At 43.0% G+C, this 14,534-nt stretch overlaps 2 protein-coding genes across 2 annotated transcripts; both read left to right on the top strand.

Annotated features, from left to right (window-relative positions):
• Nucleotides 1-11,625: 11,625 nt before the first annotated feature.
• On the top strand, nucleotides 11,626-12,225 carry LOC148579000 (uncharacterized). The gene has a single exon (XM_088488002.1). It carries the CDS (start codon nucleotides 11,626-11,628, stop codon nucleotides 12,223-12,225), a length of 600 nt encoding a protein of 199 aa, XP_088344128.1.
• A 1,478-nt stretch (nucleotides 12,226-13,703) lies between these two features.
• Nucleotides 13,704-14,213, top strand: LOC148578999 (uncharacterized). Its single transcript, XM_088487994.1, has one exon. It carries the CDS (start codon nucleotides 13,704-13,706, stop codon nucleotides 14,211-14,213), a length of 510 nt encoding a protein of 169 aa, XP_088344120.1.
• Nucleotides 14,214-14,534: the final 321 nt, after the last annotated feature.

The raw sequence follows: 14,534 nt of genomic DNA, 5'->3' as shown, positions 1-14,534 counted from the left end.
TGACAGCCCTTGGGTAAGTCCTATGCAGGTAGTTTCCAAGAAAGGACGGATGACAGTGATTAAGAATGAAAAGAATGAGCTTATTCCTACAAGAACAATCACAGGATGGAGAATGTGCATAGATTACAGGAGGCTCAACACTGCTACAAGGAAGGATCATTTCCCCCTGCCTTTCATTGATCAGATGCTTGAGAGGTTAGCTGGTCATGCTTTTTATTGTTTTCTAGATGGATTTTTGGATATAATCAAATTGCAGTGGACCCTCAAGATCAAGAGAAGACAGCATTCACATGCCCCTTTGGAGTATTTGCTTACAGGAGAATGCCATTTGGACTTTGTAATGCTCCAGGAACTTTTCAGAGGTGTATGCTTTCCATTTTTTCTGATATGATTGAAAAGTTTATTGAAATATTTATGGATGACTTTTCTGTTTTTGGTAATTCTTTTGAATCCTGCCTTAAACATTTATCTCTTGTCATGAAACGGTGTCAAGAATCAAACCTTGTTTTAAATTGGGAAAAATGCCATTTTATGGTTACAGAAGACATTGTTCTTGGACACCGGATTTCAAGTAAGGGGATTGAGGTAGACAGAGCAAAGGTGGAGGTAATTGAAAAATTACCACCACCAACTAATGTTAAGGCAATTAGGAGTTTCTTGGGTCATGCAGGATTTTATAGAAGATTTATAAAGGATTTTTCTAAAATTGCTAAACCATCGAGCAACCTGTTGGTTGTTGATGTTCCTTTTATCTTTGATTCTGATTGTCTGCATGCCTTTGAAACTCTGAAAGCAAACCTTACCTCTGCTTCCATTATAGCTCTTCCTGACTGGGATTTACCATTTGAATTAATGTGTGATGCTAGTGATTTTACTATAGGAGCGGTTTTAGGACAGAGGCATGGTAAGCTTGTACATGTCATTTACTATGCCAGTCGTGTGTTAAATGATGATCAAAAGAATTACACAACTACAGAAAAGGAATTATTAGCTGTTGTGTATGTTGTTGATAAGTTTAGGTCCTATTTACTTGGTTTTAAGGTTATTGTTTATACTGACCATGCTGCTTTGAAGTACCTTCTAACCAAACAGGATTCTAAACCAAGATTAATTAGATGGGTATTGCTCCTTCAAGAGTTTGATATTGAGATAAAAGACAGGAAAGGGTCAGAAAATCAAGTAGCTGACCATCTCTCCAGAATTGAGCCTGAAGCAGGAGAACAACCACCCACAGCTATGACTGAGACGTTTCCGGATGAGCAATTGTTCTTCATTCAGCAGGCTTCATGGTTTGCAGATATTGCCAATTATAAGGCCATGAATTTTATCCCAAGGGAGTACAGCAAGCAACAAGTAAAGAAGCTATTGATTGATGCCAAGTACTACATTTGGGAGGAACCATACCTTTTTAAAAGGTGTTCAGATGGTATAATGTGGAGATGTGTCCCAGATGAAGAAACACAGCAGATTCTTTGGCACTGTCATGGTTCTGATTATGGAGGCCACTTTGGTGGTGAAAGGACAGCTACAAAGGTCCTTCAAAGCGAGTTTTACTGGCCGACTCTCTTCAGAGATTCAAGAAAACTTGTGAAGCACTATGACAGATGTGCAAAGGCCACGAATCTCCCTGCCAACCATGAAATGCCACAGCAGGGGATTCTTGAAGTTGAGTTGTTTGATGTGTGGGGTATTGATTTCATGGGACCTTTTCCACCCTCACATTCAAACAACTACATTTTTAGTGGCGGTTGACTATGTGTCCAAATAGGTGGAAGCTGTGGCTCTACCCACCAATGATGCCAGGGTAGTAATGAGCTTTCTTCAGAGATATATCTTTAGCCGGTTTGGTGTTCCAAGGACACTCATTAGTGATGGTGGAAGCCACTTCTGTAACAGACAGTTGGACTCTCTTCTGCATAGATATGGAGTTCGTCATAAAGTGGCAACCCCCTATCACCCTCAGACAAGTGGACAGGTTGAAGTTTCCAACAGGGAACTTAAGAGGATTCTAGAGAAGACCGTCAGTGTTTCAAGAAAGGACTGGTCTAGGAAGCTTGATGATGCTCTCTGGGCATACCGGACAACTTACAAGACTCCTATTGGCATGTCCCCTTATCAGTTAGTCTATGGCAAAGCCTGTCACTTGCCAGTTGAGTTGGAGCATAAAGCTTAATGGGCAATCAGGTACCTGAATCTTGATTCAGAAGCTGCAGGAATTAAGCGGATGCTTCAGTTGAATGAGCTTGATGAATTCAGATATTCAGCCTCTGAGAATACCAAGCTCTATAAGGAGAGAACCAAGCTACTGCATGACAAGAAGATTGCCATCAGAATCTTTGGGCCAGGAAAGAGAGTGCTTCTATATAATTCAAGGCTCAAATTCTTTCCCAGGAAGTTGAAATCCCAGTGGTCAGGACCGTTTGTGGTTACCAGAGCTTCACCATATGGTCATGTGGAAATACAAGAAGAGAATTCTGATAGGAAGTTTACAGTGAATGGCCAGAGGTTGAAGCACTATCTTGGAGGCGAGATTGATCGCCAGAGGTCCACTCATCTGCTGAACTAGCAGAACTGACCGTCAAGCTAGTGACGTTAAAGAAGCGCTTGTCGGGAGGCAACCCGATAAATTCGTATCCTTAGCTATCTTTAGTAGTAGTATTTTTCTTCCCTATTTGATTTTTACTAAGTTTTTACTGTTTTTCAGATCATGCAGCTATCTTAGAACAGGAGCCGGACAATTCTCTCAAAAAAAAAAGGCACACGACGCGCAAGCGTCGCTGACGCGTACGCGTCAGATGGGTGTGCATGAAAAATAAAAATGACCAGAGGGTTGAGCGGGAGTAGAGCTGGAAGCATGCTAGAAGCACAAACCGCATCACGCGTGCGCGTCATTTGTACTTTTCGCCTTCAACGCGTGCGCGTCACTAACGCATACGCGTGACCCTGAACTTCAACGTAAATATGCGTTTGGGCAGAAAGTTATGCTGGTTTGGGGCTGAAAGTGTGCTAGAGGAAAAAATTTGATCACGCGCACGCGTCCCTGACGCGTGCGCGTCATCTGTAAAAATGGCCATCCACACGTGCGCGTGAATGACGCGCACGCGTTGTATGAAAATATTGATCCCAAAGACACGCGAACAGAGGGTTGCGCATGCACGCGGCTGGCTTCACACGAATCGCACAAAACCCAGGGCACGCGGACGCGTGCCTGACGCTTACGCGTCATTAAGAAAAATGCGCGACCCACGCGTATGCATGCCGTACGCGTACGCGTCGCCTGCGCTGCACAATTACACTAGTTTGCCGCCCAGCTTTAATTTTCTTTTTCTCTCTCCCAATCCTAATTCTCTCTTGTTCTTTTATCCTTTTATTCTTATTTCTGTATAATAATTGTTTCTTTTTATTTTCAGTTCTTCTTTGCTTGAGGACAAGCAAACCTTTAAGTTTGGTGTTGACGCTTCGCTTATAGGTTTTCTGTCTATTCTTATGGCACCAAAGGTAGGCGAATCATCTTCACAAAGGAGCACAACTTGAAGAATAAAACGACCGCTCGGATAACTAAGGTGGTTGAGTTCCTTTCATTTTTTTCCTTCCCGCTTTTAATATGTTATGTTTCGGTTTTCTGCTACTTTGTTTTGTTTATTGCATGATCCTTTATTAGTAGATTCATAGGTTCTAGTTTAATTTTCTGTTAAGTGCTTTAATTCTGAAAGATGTCTCATGTATTGCCCACTGAGCTTGAAATCAAAAAGAAAGAAGAACAGATGTAGTGCATGAGAATTTGAGTTTAATTTTTAGAGTAGTCTCATTTATTCAAATGTGGTGGTATTTTCTGTGATTCTGAATGCATGACTTGAACAGTGCATATTTTTTATAGTGAAGTTTATGAATGTTAAAATTGTTGGCTCTTGAAAGAATGATGAAAAAAAGAGAAATGTTATTGATAATCTGAAACGCAAGAAAAAGCAGTGAAAAACACGAAGCTTGAAAAAAAATATAAAAAAAAGGATCCAAGACTTTGAGCATTAATGGATAGGAAGGCCCAAAGGAATAAAATCCTGGCCTAAGCGGCTAAATCAAGCTGTCCCTAACCATGTGCTTGTGGCGTGAATGTGTCAAGTGAAAAGCTTGAGACTGAGCGGTTAAAGTCGTGATCTAAAGCAAAAACGAGTGTGCTTAAGAACTCTGGGCACCTCTAACTGGGGACTCTAGCAAAGCTGAGTCACAATCAAAAAGGTTCACCCAGTTATGTGTGTGTGGCAGTTATGTATCCGGTGGTAATACTGGAAAACAAAATGCTTAGGGTCACGACCAAGACTCATAAAGTAGCTGTGTTCAAGAATCAACATACTGAACTAGGAGAATCAATAACACTATCTGAATTCTGAGTTCCTATGGATGCCAATCATTCTGAACTTCAAAAGATAAAGTGAGATGCCAAAAATATTCAGGATTGCAGGTGTAAACCCCACTATAAGAAGAGGCATGAGCTTAATCGAACTCTCATTCTCATGCAAATTCACATCCTAAGCTTATATTAGTTTTGGTTGCTTGAGGACAAGCAACAGTTCAAGTTTGGTGTTGTGATGCGTGAGCATCCTTCCTATCTTTTCCTAGTAAATTTGCATCTAATTTATTGAATTTAATAAAGAATTAATTATCTTTTAGCCAATATGGATGCTACTTTGAGTCTTTTGCAATTTTGTTTATTTTAGGTAGCATTCGGCGGAATTTGATGGAGTTTCTGCAGCACAAGAATCAAAGGAGATGGCAGCGAGGAGCGACGCGTACGCGTGACTGACGCGTACGCATGATTTGGAGCTTTTCATGGCGACGCGTGCGAGTGACTGACGCGTACGCGTGATTTGAAGATTTGCACAGCGACGCGTGCGCGTGACCGACGCGTCCGCGTGACTCGCGAAAAAGACCATCGACGCGTACGCGTGACTGACGCGTACGCACGACATGCGCCACGTGCAGAAAATGCAGAAAAACGCTGGGGGCGATTTCTGGGCTATTCTAACTCAGTTTTCAGCCCAGAAAACACAGATTAGAAGCTGCAGAATGGACAAAACATGTGGTCCCCACCCATCAACTGAAGACTTGTCAATTAAATTCAAATTTAAATTCAAATATTATTTTGAGGAAAAGATATTATTCTATTTTTAGATAATAGGTTTTAAATTATTAGGATTAGTTATAAAAAGGATCCCAATTAGTTAACAGGGGGATTGGACTTCAACATAATTCATAATTTACAATCCTAGTTTTCTACTCTGAACCATGAGCAACTAAACCTCCACTGTTAAGGTTAGGAGCTCTGTCTATTTATATGGATTGATTTTATTGCTTTTTCTATTTTAATTTATGCATGGATTTATAATATAAGAATTGTTTTTGCTCTTCATCTTATGAATTTGGGTGGAACGAAAGTATGACCCTCTTTCTATTTGAGTTCTTGTATAACTTGAAAAAGCTCTTTACTTGAACAACAGCTTGAAAACATATTCTCCTAAATTTTAATTATCTGGATTTAACGGGATACGTGACATATAATCCTTTTATTTTTGGATAATTAGAGTTTTTGTGGCATATAAACTGGAATTTGATCATGTAGCTTCTAATTGGAATTAATTGACCAAGAAATTGGCAGTTAATGAATTTTAGAGGAAACTAGTAAGGTTTAAGGAATTAGGGTCTAGTCACATATAGTTTGCCATAAATTAAATCCTACATAATTAAAATAGTTAGTAAGAAAAGTTAATCCGGAAAAATAGATAACTATGAAGCCTTAACTATCTTCTCCATATTTTATTCCCAAATTAATCATTTTTCTGTCTACTTTTTAATGCTCTTTGAATATTCAACACTATTTTCTATTTGTCTAACTAAGCCTATCAAATACTATTGTTGTTTAATCTATCAATCCTCGTGGGATCGACCCTTACTCACGTAAGGTATTACTTGGTACGACCCGGTGCACTTGCCGGTTAGTTTGTGGACTTTAAATTCCACACCAATCATCATCACTATGAACCACCATAACAACAAAATAAATCTGTCTTATCATCATCACCATGGTTACACCATAAATCTAACCACAAAATAAATTAACAATCCAGCAACAACAACATCCACAAAATTAGCAACAACATAAATTAAAAAAATTAAAAAGAAAGAACTCATGTATATGTTCTTCAAAAATTAAAAAAAAGGACTAAGAAGAGAGAAAGAGAGCCACAGTGTCTTTTTCTTTCATTTTCTGTCTCTGCCATTTACTTCTCACCCTCAACACTCCTCCCACCTCCACCACACCACTGCCTTAGACCTTTCTTTTCCACAGACAGTACCATGCCTTAGCCAAAATCCTTTTGTTTTTTCCTCTATTGGCATTCCCGTTCTATTCGCAACAGCCCCCTCCCAGAGTCGTTCCCTCATTTCTCAATCTCGTAACATTCTTCTCAAAAAACGCTTCCAATTCATCGTTTAATTCTGCCGTGGAACTGTCTTCGACGACTACCGCATTTTTGGGCAGAATGAAGACCAGATCGGCAACAACTCATCAAACGTCTCCCTCCTCTACCGCATCGTTCGTAGCGCCGCCACCATCTATTGTGGCTCCTCCTCCGACAGCAGCAATGACCGCCTATGATTCAAGCTTTTGAAGAAATTTTTACTGGATGGTCTCTTTATTTTGTGATTCTTTAATTTGTGTGTGATTCAATCTTTGTTTCTGTGATAATGATGATGGTGATGGTAATGAGAAGAAGATGAGTGGGGTTAGTGGTCAGGGAGAGTAAGAGTTTGGGACAAAGAGAGAGAGCAAGAGGTTCGGTGATGATGATGAAGGGGGTTAGGGGTTAGTGATGAGGGAGAGAAGGAGACGGGAAGAAAGAGAGAGAGAGAGAAAGAAGCTCGGTTATGATGATGAAGCCTTAAAGGGGGGTTGGGGGTTAGTGGGGAAGGGAAGGTTTTTTTTAGAGGGCAAAATCGTCTTAAAAATATTATTTATGGACAAAAGGATGATTTTAATAACAAAAAAAAGGTCGAGGACGAATTTAATTTTCACCCCAAATCTTAGGGACGAAAAAAGTATTTAACCATATTATTAATAATTAAAAAAGGTATTTTAAATACTTTATATAATTAAAAAATCATGAAAAAAGTTTAAAAATTATTTTATATTTCAATATTAATAAAATATTAAAATATCATTACAATTTATCTAAAAAATATTTTATATATATGCTGTGTTTCCGTATCTTATAAGAATTTTAAATTTGTGTGTTCACGTGTCATGTTGTGTGTCATATTGTATTCCGTATCCGTGAATCATAGGATTAACTTTTTAAATTTTTAAAATAATGAAAGACAAAGCATAATTTTTTTTTAAAAAATATTTTTTATACATAAATATATTATTTATTTTTTTTGGTAAGTGTAAGGGCACCAGGCCCACAAAAAAAAAAAACTACAAAACTAAAGGTTATTGGGGCAAAAAACCCCTTTTACATCATCTCTCATTAAACTAACTAAATCTAACGGGGGAGCATCTAAAAAGTGAAAAGTCTCCGTGAACTTGATGCTACTGCACGCTAGCCAGTGTGCGCACTGATTGGCTTCTCTTCCAATATGAATAAAAGCAATTTTCCAAGGTCTACGAAGGATTTTGTAAACCCCCTTTGCATCTACTTCCACCTCCACTCTTCTCATTTCCAAGTCTGTCGTCATGTGAAGGCCATGGAGGACACCCCACAACTCAGCTTGCACTGGTTGGCATCTTCTAAAATTCGCTCGAAAACCCCCAATCCACTCCCCATTATGGGTTCGAAGAAGACTTCCGCACCCAACCTTCATTGTTCTTTCTTGTGATGTGCCATCAATATTCAATTTAACCCACCCTTTTTGGGCGGGCTCCAATGTAAGTTTTTCCTACTTTGAGCTGTTTCAATAGATAGAAGCGTGCCTTTCTGATGAGCTCTCTTATACTCCTTAGCTTTTCCCCTTATGATTGAAATAGGATTCACTGGGCGGAGGAAACTTGGATTGTGAACCTCTTCATTTCGCCACTTCCAAAGTCAGTAGCAGGTTAGCACAAATTCGTCAATCCAATTGTGCTCAGAGCTTTTGTCCATGTCATTGCTAAAGTTTGTTTATATCCATAACTCCAGAGGCATTGTGAAAAAGAGAGCAATAGCATTTGGGTGTACTAATTTGGCCCAGATCCTACATGCGCTAGGACAGTCTCGCAGCACGTGGAGGATCGATTCTTTCACTTAGGGACAATTATGATAGTAAGAAGAAGTTTCCATCATTCTAGCTTTTCTATCTGCTGTCATCAGCCTTCCATGATTCATGAGCCACAAAAAGGTACGCACTCTTTCTGGGCCTTTCCATTTCCATGTTGCTTTCCAAATTTTGTTATTTTCACCTTGCTAGCTAGTTAGGCTCTTGTATGCAGTTGCAATAGAAAAAACTCCATTTGCTGTATATTTCCACCCAATAGTGTCTTTTCATTTTTGGGGTTGTGGCGGCTCTGTCTTTCTTATTTCCTCTATTAGATTCTGTGGGAGAAAAGGTTCCAAAATATTGAGCTGCCATTGATTATCTATATTTGCACAAAGCCTCCAATCGTGTACTGATCCCACTCTCTTGGAATGTCTTGTAAGATGTTTTCTCTAAGAGGTTCCTCTCTTGATAGCCAAATGTCATCGTAGAATCGAATTGTTTTACCATCACCTACGATCCACTTACAGTGCTGCTTCATTCTAGCCCAGGCTCTCTGCAGTTCCCTCCAAAAAGGAGAGCTTTTATTACTGCTGTTTATATTCTCCAGCCCATCCAACATTCCCTGCTTATCGTGAGTAACCACTTGTGTCCATAGAGTTTCCTGTTCCGTGAACAGTCTCCATAGAATTTTCATAATAAATGCTTCATTCATCTCATGTAGCTTTCTAAAACTCAGCCCTCCTTGTTGTTTTGGTTGGCACAGCGTCTCCCACCCGATGTGATGAAATTTTTTTGAGATTGATTATCCCCCCAAACGAAACATCGAATTGCTTTCTCTATTTCCCTACAAATTGCTTTTGGGATTCTGGTGTGTTGCATGTCATAGTATGCTAAAGGGTTCAGCACCGCCTTTGCAAGTGTTACTCTCCCCGCTAAAGATAGACATTGTCTTTTCCATCCCTTTAACTTGTTATGCACTCGTTGTAGTACATGTTTAAACTTCTCCTTCCCTCTTCATTGATTAGTAATCATTGCTCCAAGATACTTGCCCAAGCTTTGATTTTGTTGGAACTGACAGATTCCCATTATGGTCTCTCTCCTCTTCCTTCACATTATTAGAGAAAGTTATAGCTGTTTTGGAAATACTGACTTTCAAACTAGACACCTCACAAAAATCCTTCATCACATCTGTAATAGCAGCAATTTGCTCCACGGTTGCTTCTGCAAACACTAAGAGATCGTCCGCAAAGAGGAGGTGGGAGATTTTCGGTCCCCTTCTTCCAACTGTGATTGGCTTCCAGTTATTAGATTCCACCTACTCTTCTATCATATGGAATAATTTATCCATCACAATTACAAAAAGATAAGGTGACAGAGGGTCACCTTGTGGGGCTAAAAACCTCTGTTTTTCCTCCATTCCACAACAAAATGTATTATACGTGTTACGGATCCGGCTCACGGATCCATGACCCGGGATAAATTCAAACCTGGCAACCCGGGTCCGGACCATCAAAACCCTCTAGAAGGCCAGAAACCGGCCCTACTAGAGCCCCCAACCAACTTTCAAATTCAAAAGTCTATCTTATCTTACTCAGATAAGATAAGATAAGATAACTATCACCACCTATAAAATAAGAGGACCCAGGTCCCCCAGGTATTCATTCATCCCACACATCTTATACCTCTCAGATCCATTCTGACTTGAGCGTCGGAGTGTCTTTGCAGGTACCTCCCCCCATTGCTCCAGTCAAGCGATCCGGCATCTGCCTCAACCCACAGGTTCTCAATCTATCTCTCAACCCGTACCAGAGACATCTTGTACATTGGCGCCGTCTGTGGGGAACTTGCGCCAATCGAGTCGGAATGGGGGACATACCGAACGAGAATTCCCTAAGCCAAGACGACTCTCGAACGAGGAACCCAACCCCCGAACACCAAGAGGTCACGAACCACGGAAGGATAGCGAGCACCATCCACCACGCCACTCCAATACAAAATAAAGAAAATGAACACGTCGCCACAGAACCACGGCACCCCGAAAACACCGGGGAAAAAGTGGCACAAATAATCCAAGATCTCTGCCTCTGAGTCCAGGAACTCGAAGGAAGAATAGCCACCGGGGAAAGGCGCAACGCCGAAAATGGAAGCCACGCAACCTCGAGGTCAAAATCTCGTCGCGGTCGATCACCAACTCGACTACCCAACGGGAGAGACAATCATAGCACCTCGTGCGGCCCCAGACGTGAAAAATCACCAGAACGACGACAGAGTATGAGGTACAACCGCAGCGCTTCCCGGGATCTAAGTCATCAACATGACTCGAACGAAGATCGGCGACACCGAGAAACCAAGCGCACAAGAAACAAACACACGATAATGGGAGCCACTCCCTTCACGGAAAGGATCTTAAAAGCAAAACTCCCTAAAGGATTTGACAAACCCACAGACATGAAGTATGACGGAACCAACGACCCCAAGGAGCACCTAACGGCCTTCGAGGCCAGGATGAACCTAGAGGGTGCAGCAGACCCAGTCCGATGCAGAGCTTTCCCGGTAACCCTAGCCGGGCTAGCAATCAAATGGTTCAACGCCCTCCCTAATGGATCCATAACCAGTTTCCACGATATTTCGTGAAAGTTCATGGCCCAATTTACAACCAGAATCACCAAGGCTAAACACCCCATCAATCTGCTAGGGGTCACACAGAAACAAGACGAATCCACGCGAAAATACCTCGACCGCTTCAACGAATTCGTCGCAAGCCTCTGTTTAACCAACGGGCTCATGAACGAGGATTTCCGCAAACACCTTACCACCAAACCAGTATGGACCATGCACGAGATCCACAACATTGCCAGAGATTACATAAACGACGAGGAAGTCAGCCAGGTCGTCGCCGCTAACAAAACGGCAACACGACAGCGCCCAACACGGCAGTCCGACATCTCGGCATAATCCAATATCCAGAGAAAATCAGAGGGACCAGCCCAAACAAACAAGCACAAACCGACCACCCAGGATCGGCAAATTCTCTAATTATACACCCCTAACAGCCCCAATTACCAAAATATACCACCAGGTAGCAGATCGGGGTATCATCCCAAAAGCCCGACAACTCAAAGAAAGAACGGGCGGCAACAAAACCCTTTGTTGCGACTACCACCGAGGTTATGGGCACAGGACACAAGACTGTTTTGACCTTAAAGACGCCCTCGAACAAGCCATAAGAGACGTCAAGCTCCCAGAGTTTGCCAAAATCATCAGAGAACCAAAATACGCGGAAAGAGACAGGTCGCCAGAGAGAGAAGACGCAACCCGAGAATGCAAAAACAACCCCCCAGGGAAAGTTCAGAAGATGACCCAACCATAATAGTAAACGTTATCACAGGCAAAGACATGTCAGGCAAGTCAAAATCAACACTAAAAAAGGACATCAAAGTCCTGGCCGTCAGAGACCAAGCTCCAACTACCACTACCGACAAAACAATAACTTTCCTACCCGAGGACGCACCTTTCGTCATCTCGGCAAGAATCGGAACGGGACTAGTCCGAAGAATACTGGTGGACATCGGCGCAAACTCCAACATCCTCTTCCGAGGAGCCTTCGACAAGCTCAGGCTCCGCAACGAAAATCTCCAAACATACCGCAACGGCGTCACGGGACTCGAAGACAACTTTCTCAAACCGGACGGTTCCATCACCCTACCCCTCACCATAGGGACATGCAACCAAAGGAAGACAATTCTATCTGAATTCGTGGTCCTAAAAGACTCCACCGCCTACAACGTCATCCTCAGAAGAAAAATGATCAATGACTTCTCTGCCATCATCTTTACCAAATACCTCCTTATAAAATTCATAACGGAAGACGGCTCCATCGGGACTATCCACGGAGATCGGGAAGTCGCAGCAGAATGTGGCAACACCAGCCTAGCTTTGCGGAAAAAGTCTCGCGACGCAGCTGGGATATTCCTAGCCGACCTGGACACCCGATAAGATGGCCAACCCAGGCCAGAACCAGAAGGCGACATGGAAAAACTACAGGTAGGGAAAACCAAAGACGAATACACCTTTATCAACAGGAACCTCCCATACGACCTTAAAGAAGACCTTTCCCAATTTTTGAAACAAAACAGAGACTTGTTCGCTTTCACACCAGCCGACATGCCCGGGATAGACCCCGGCTTAATGTTCCACCGGCTAGCCGTAGATCCCAAAGCCAAACCCGTGGCACAAAGGAGACGAAAAATGTCGTCAGACCGAGCAGCCAAGGTCAAAAGACAAGTAAAAGCCCTACTCAAAGCAAACTTCATCAGAGAACTACCCTACATGACGTGGCTGGCAAACATTGTACTAGTAAAGAAGTCCAACGGGAAGTGGCGAATGTGCGTCGATTACACGAACCTCAACAAAGCCTGTCCAAAAGACGTCTTTCCCCTACCTAACATAGACGGACTAGTAGATGCCGCGTCTGGCCACCGATACCTCAGCTTCATGGACGCATACTCCGCCTATAATCAAATACCCATGCACCGACCCGATGAGGAAAAAACAGCATTCATCACCCCCGACGGGACGTACTGCTACACAGTCATGCCTTTCGACCTGAAGAACGCCGGAGCCACCTACCAAAGACTTGTCAATAAGATATTCCAGAATCTATCCGGGACCAAGTTAGAAGTCTACATAGACGACATGCTCGCCAAAACCGAATCAGGTGAGCAACTCATCAGCGACCTTAGGCTCATAATGAACACCCTACGAGAGCATCGAATGCGACTCAACTCGACAAAATGCGCCTTCGGAATGGAGGCAGGAAAGTTCCTCGGCTTCATGATCACGCAACGCGGAGTCGAAGCTAACCCAGAGAAATGTCATGCCATCCTCGATATGACAAACCCAAAAAACCTTAACGACATCCAAAAGCTCACCGGCCGGCTCACTGCGTTATCCCATTTTCTCGGAGCATCAGCACAAAAAGCAATCCCCTTCTTCAAACTGATGAAGAAAGGAGCCCCATTCAAATGGGAAGCAAAATGCGAGGAAGCATTCCAGCACTTCAAAAGAGTCCTAGCGGAACCACCAGTACTCGTCAAATCCCAAACAGGGGAGACCCTTTACCTATACCTCTCCATAACGGAAAAGGCACTCGCAGCAGCACTCATCCGCGAAAACGAGATAAAAGAACAAAAACTCATATACTTCATAAGCAAAGTCCTACAAGACACAGAAACTCGCTACTCACGCCCAGAAAAGTTAGCTTTCGCGCTCCTCACGGCCTCCTGGTGCTTACGACAATATTTTCAGGCCCACCCCATGACAGTCCGGACCGACCAAGCGGTCAAACAGGTACTACAAAAACCCGACCTAGCAGGAAGAATGCTAGCATGGTCCATCGAGCTGTCTCAGTTCCAAATCAAGTTTGAACCCGAAGCGCAATTAAAGCACAAGCCATGGCTGATTTCATCGCCGAGATGACACCGGGAAACCCCACTCTCGAGTCATGGAAGCTGCACGTCGACGGCTCATCAAACGTCACCTCCGGAGGTGCCGGAGTTATACTCGAAAGCCAAAATGGGATCGTAATCGAACAGTCAGTACGATACGAGTTCCCAGTTTCAAACAATCAAGATGAATATGAGGCCCTCCTGGAAGGCCTAGCCCTAGCTAAGGAAGTCGGAGCAAAGGTCCTAGAAGTAAATACCGATTCCCAGGTAGGCAGTTCCCAGATTAACGGAGACTACCAAACGCGAGATCCCCTACTCCAACAATACCTTGCCAAGGTAAACGAACTAAAAGAAGAATTCAATCACGTGACCATACAACACATTCCTCGAGAACGAAATGCCAGGGCAGACCTCCTTTCCAAGCTAGCCAGCACCAAACCAGGACACGGCAACAAGTCGCTAATTCAGGAAGTCGTTAAGTCACCATCCATATCGACCACGACTAACACCTGTCTAACACACTCCAGCCAAGGATGATGGACCCACCCTATCCTACAATACCTCCTCAACGGAACACTGCTAGAAGACCCCAAGGAGGGAAAACGGACAAAAAGAGAAGCTGCCAATTACACGGTCATCGTCAGACAACTATACAAACGCAGAGTCTCGCAACCCCTTCTCATATACGTCGAGCCCGGGGACACGGAATACATACTCCGCGAAGTCCATGAAGGCTGTTGTGGCCACCACATCGGGGGTAAAACCCTGGCCCAGAAAGTCATCAGGGCTGGATACTTCTGGTCCACGGTCATCCGGGATTCCATGCAGCTGGTAAAGAATTGCGACAAATGCCAAAAG

This window comes from Arachis ipaensis, chromosome B10 (genome assembly GCF_059453495.1).
Source record: "Arachis ipaensis isolate K30076 ecotype BB chromosome B10, ASM5945349v1, whole genome shotgun sequence".
NCBI classification, from domain to species: domain Eukaryota; kingdom Viridiplantae; phylum Streptophyta; class Magnoliopsida; order Fabales; family Fabaceae; genus Arachis; species Arachis ipaensis.
The sequence above is the reverse complement of the archived record's forward strand: the minus strand, read 5'-3'. Positions and strand labels throughout refer to the sequence as shown.

Excerpts from the sequence above, each read along its gene's own strand:
- LOC148579000 (XM_088488002.1), top strand. The coding sequence starts at position 11,626 with ATGTCAGGCAAGTCAAAATCAACACTAAAAAAGGACATCAAAGTCCTG.
- LOC148578999 (XM_088487994.1), top strand. The coding sequence starts at position 13,704 with ATGACACCGGGAAACCCCACTCTCGAGTCATGGAAGCTGCACGTCGAC.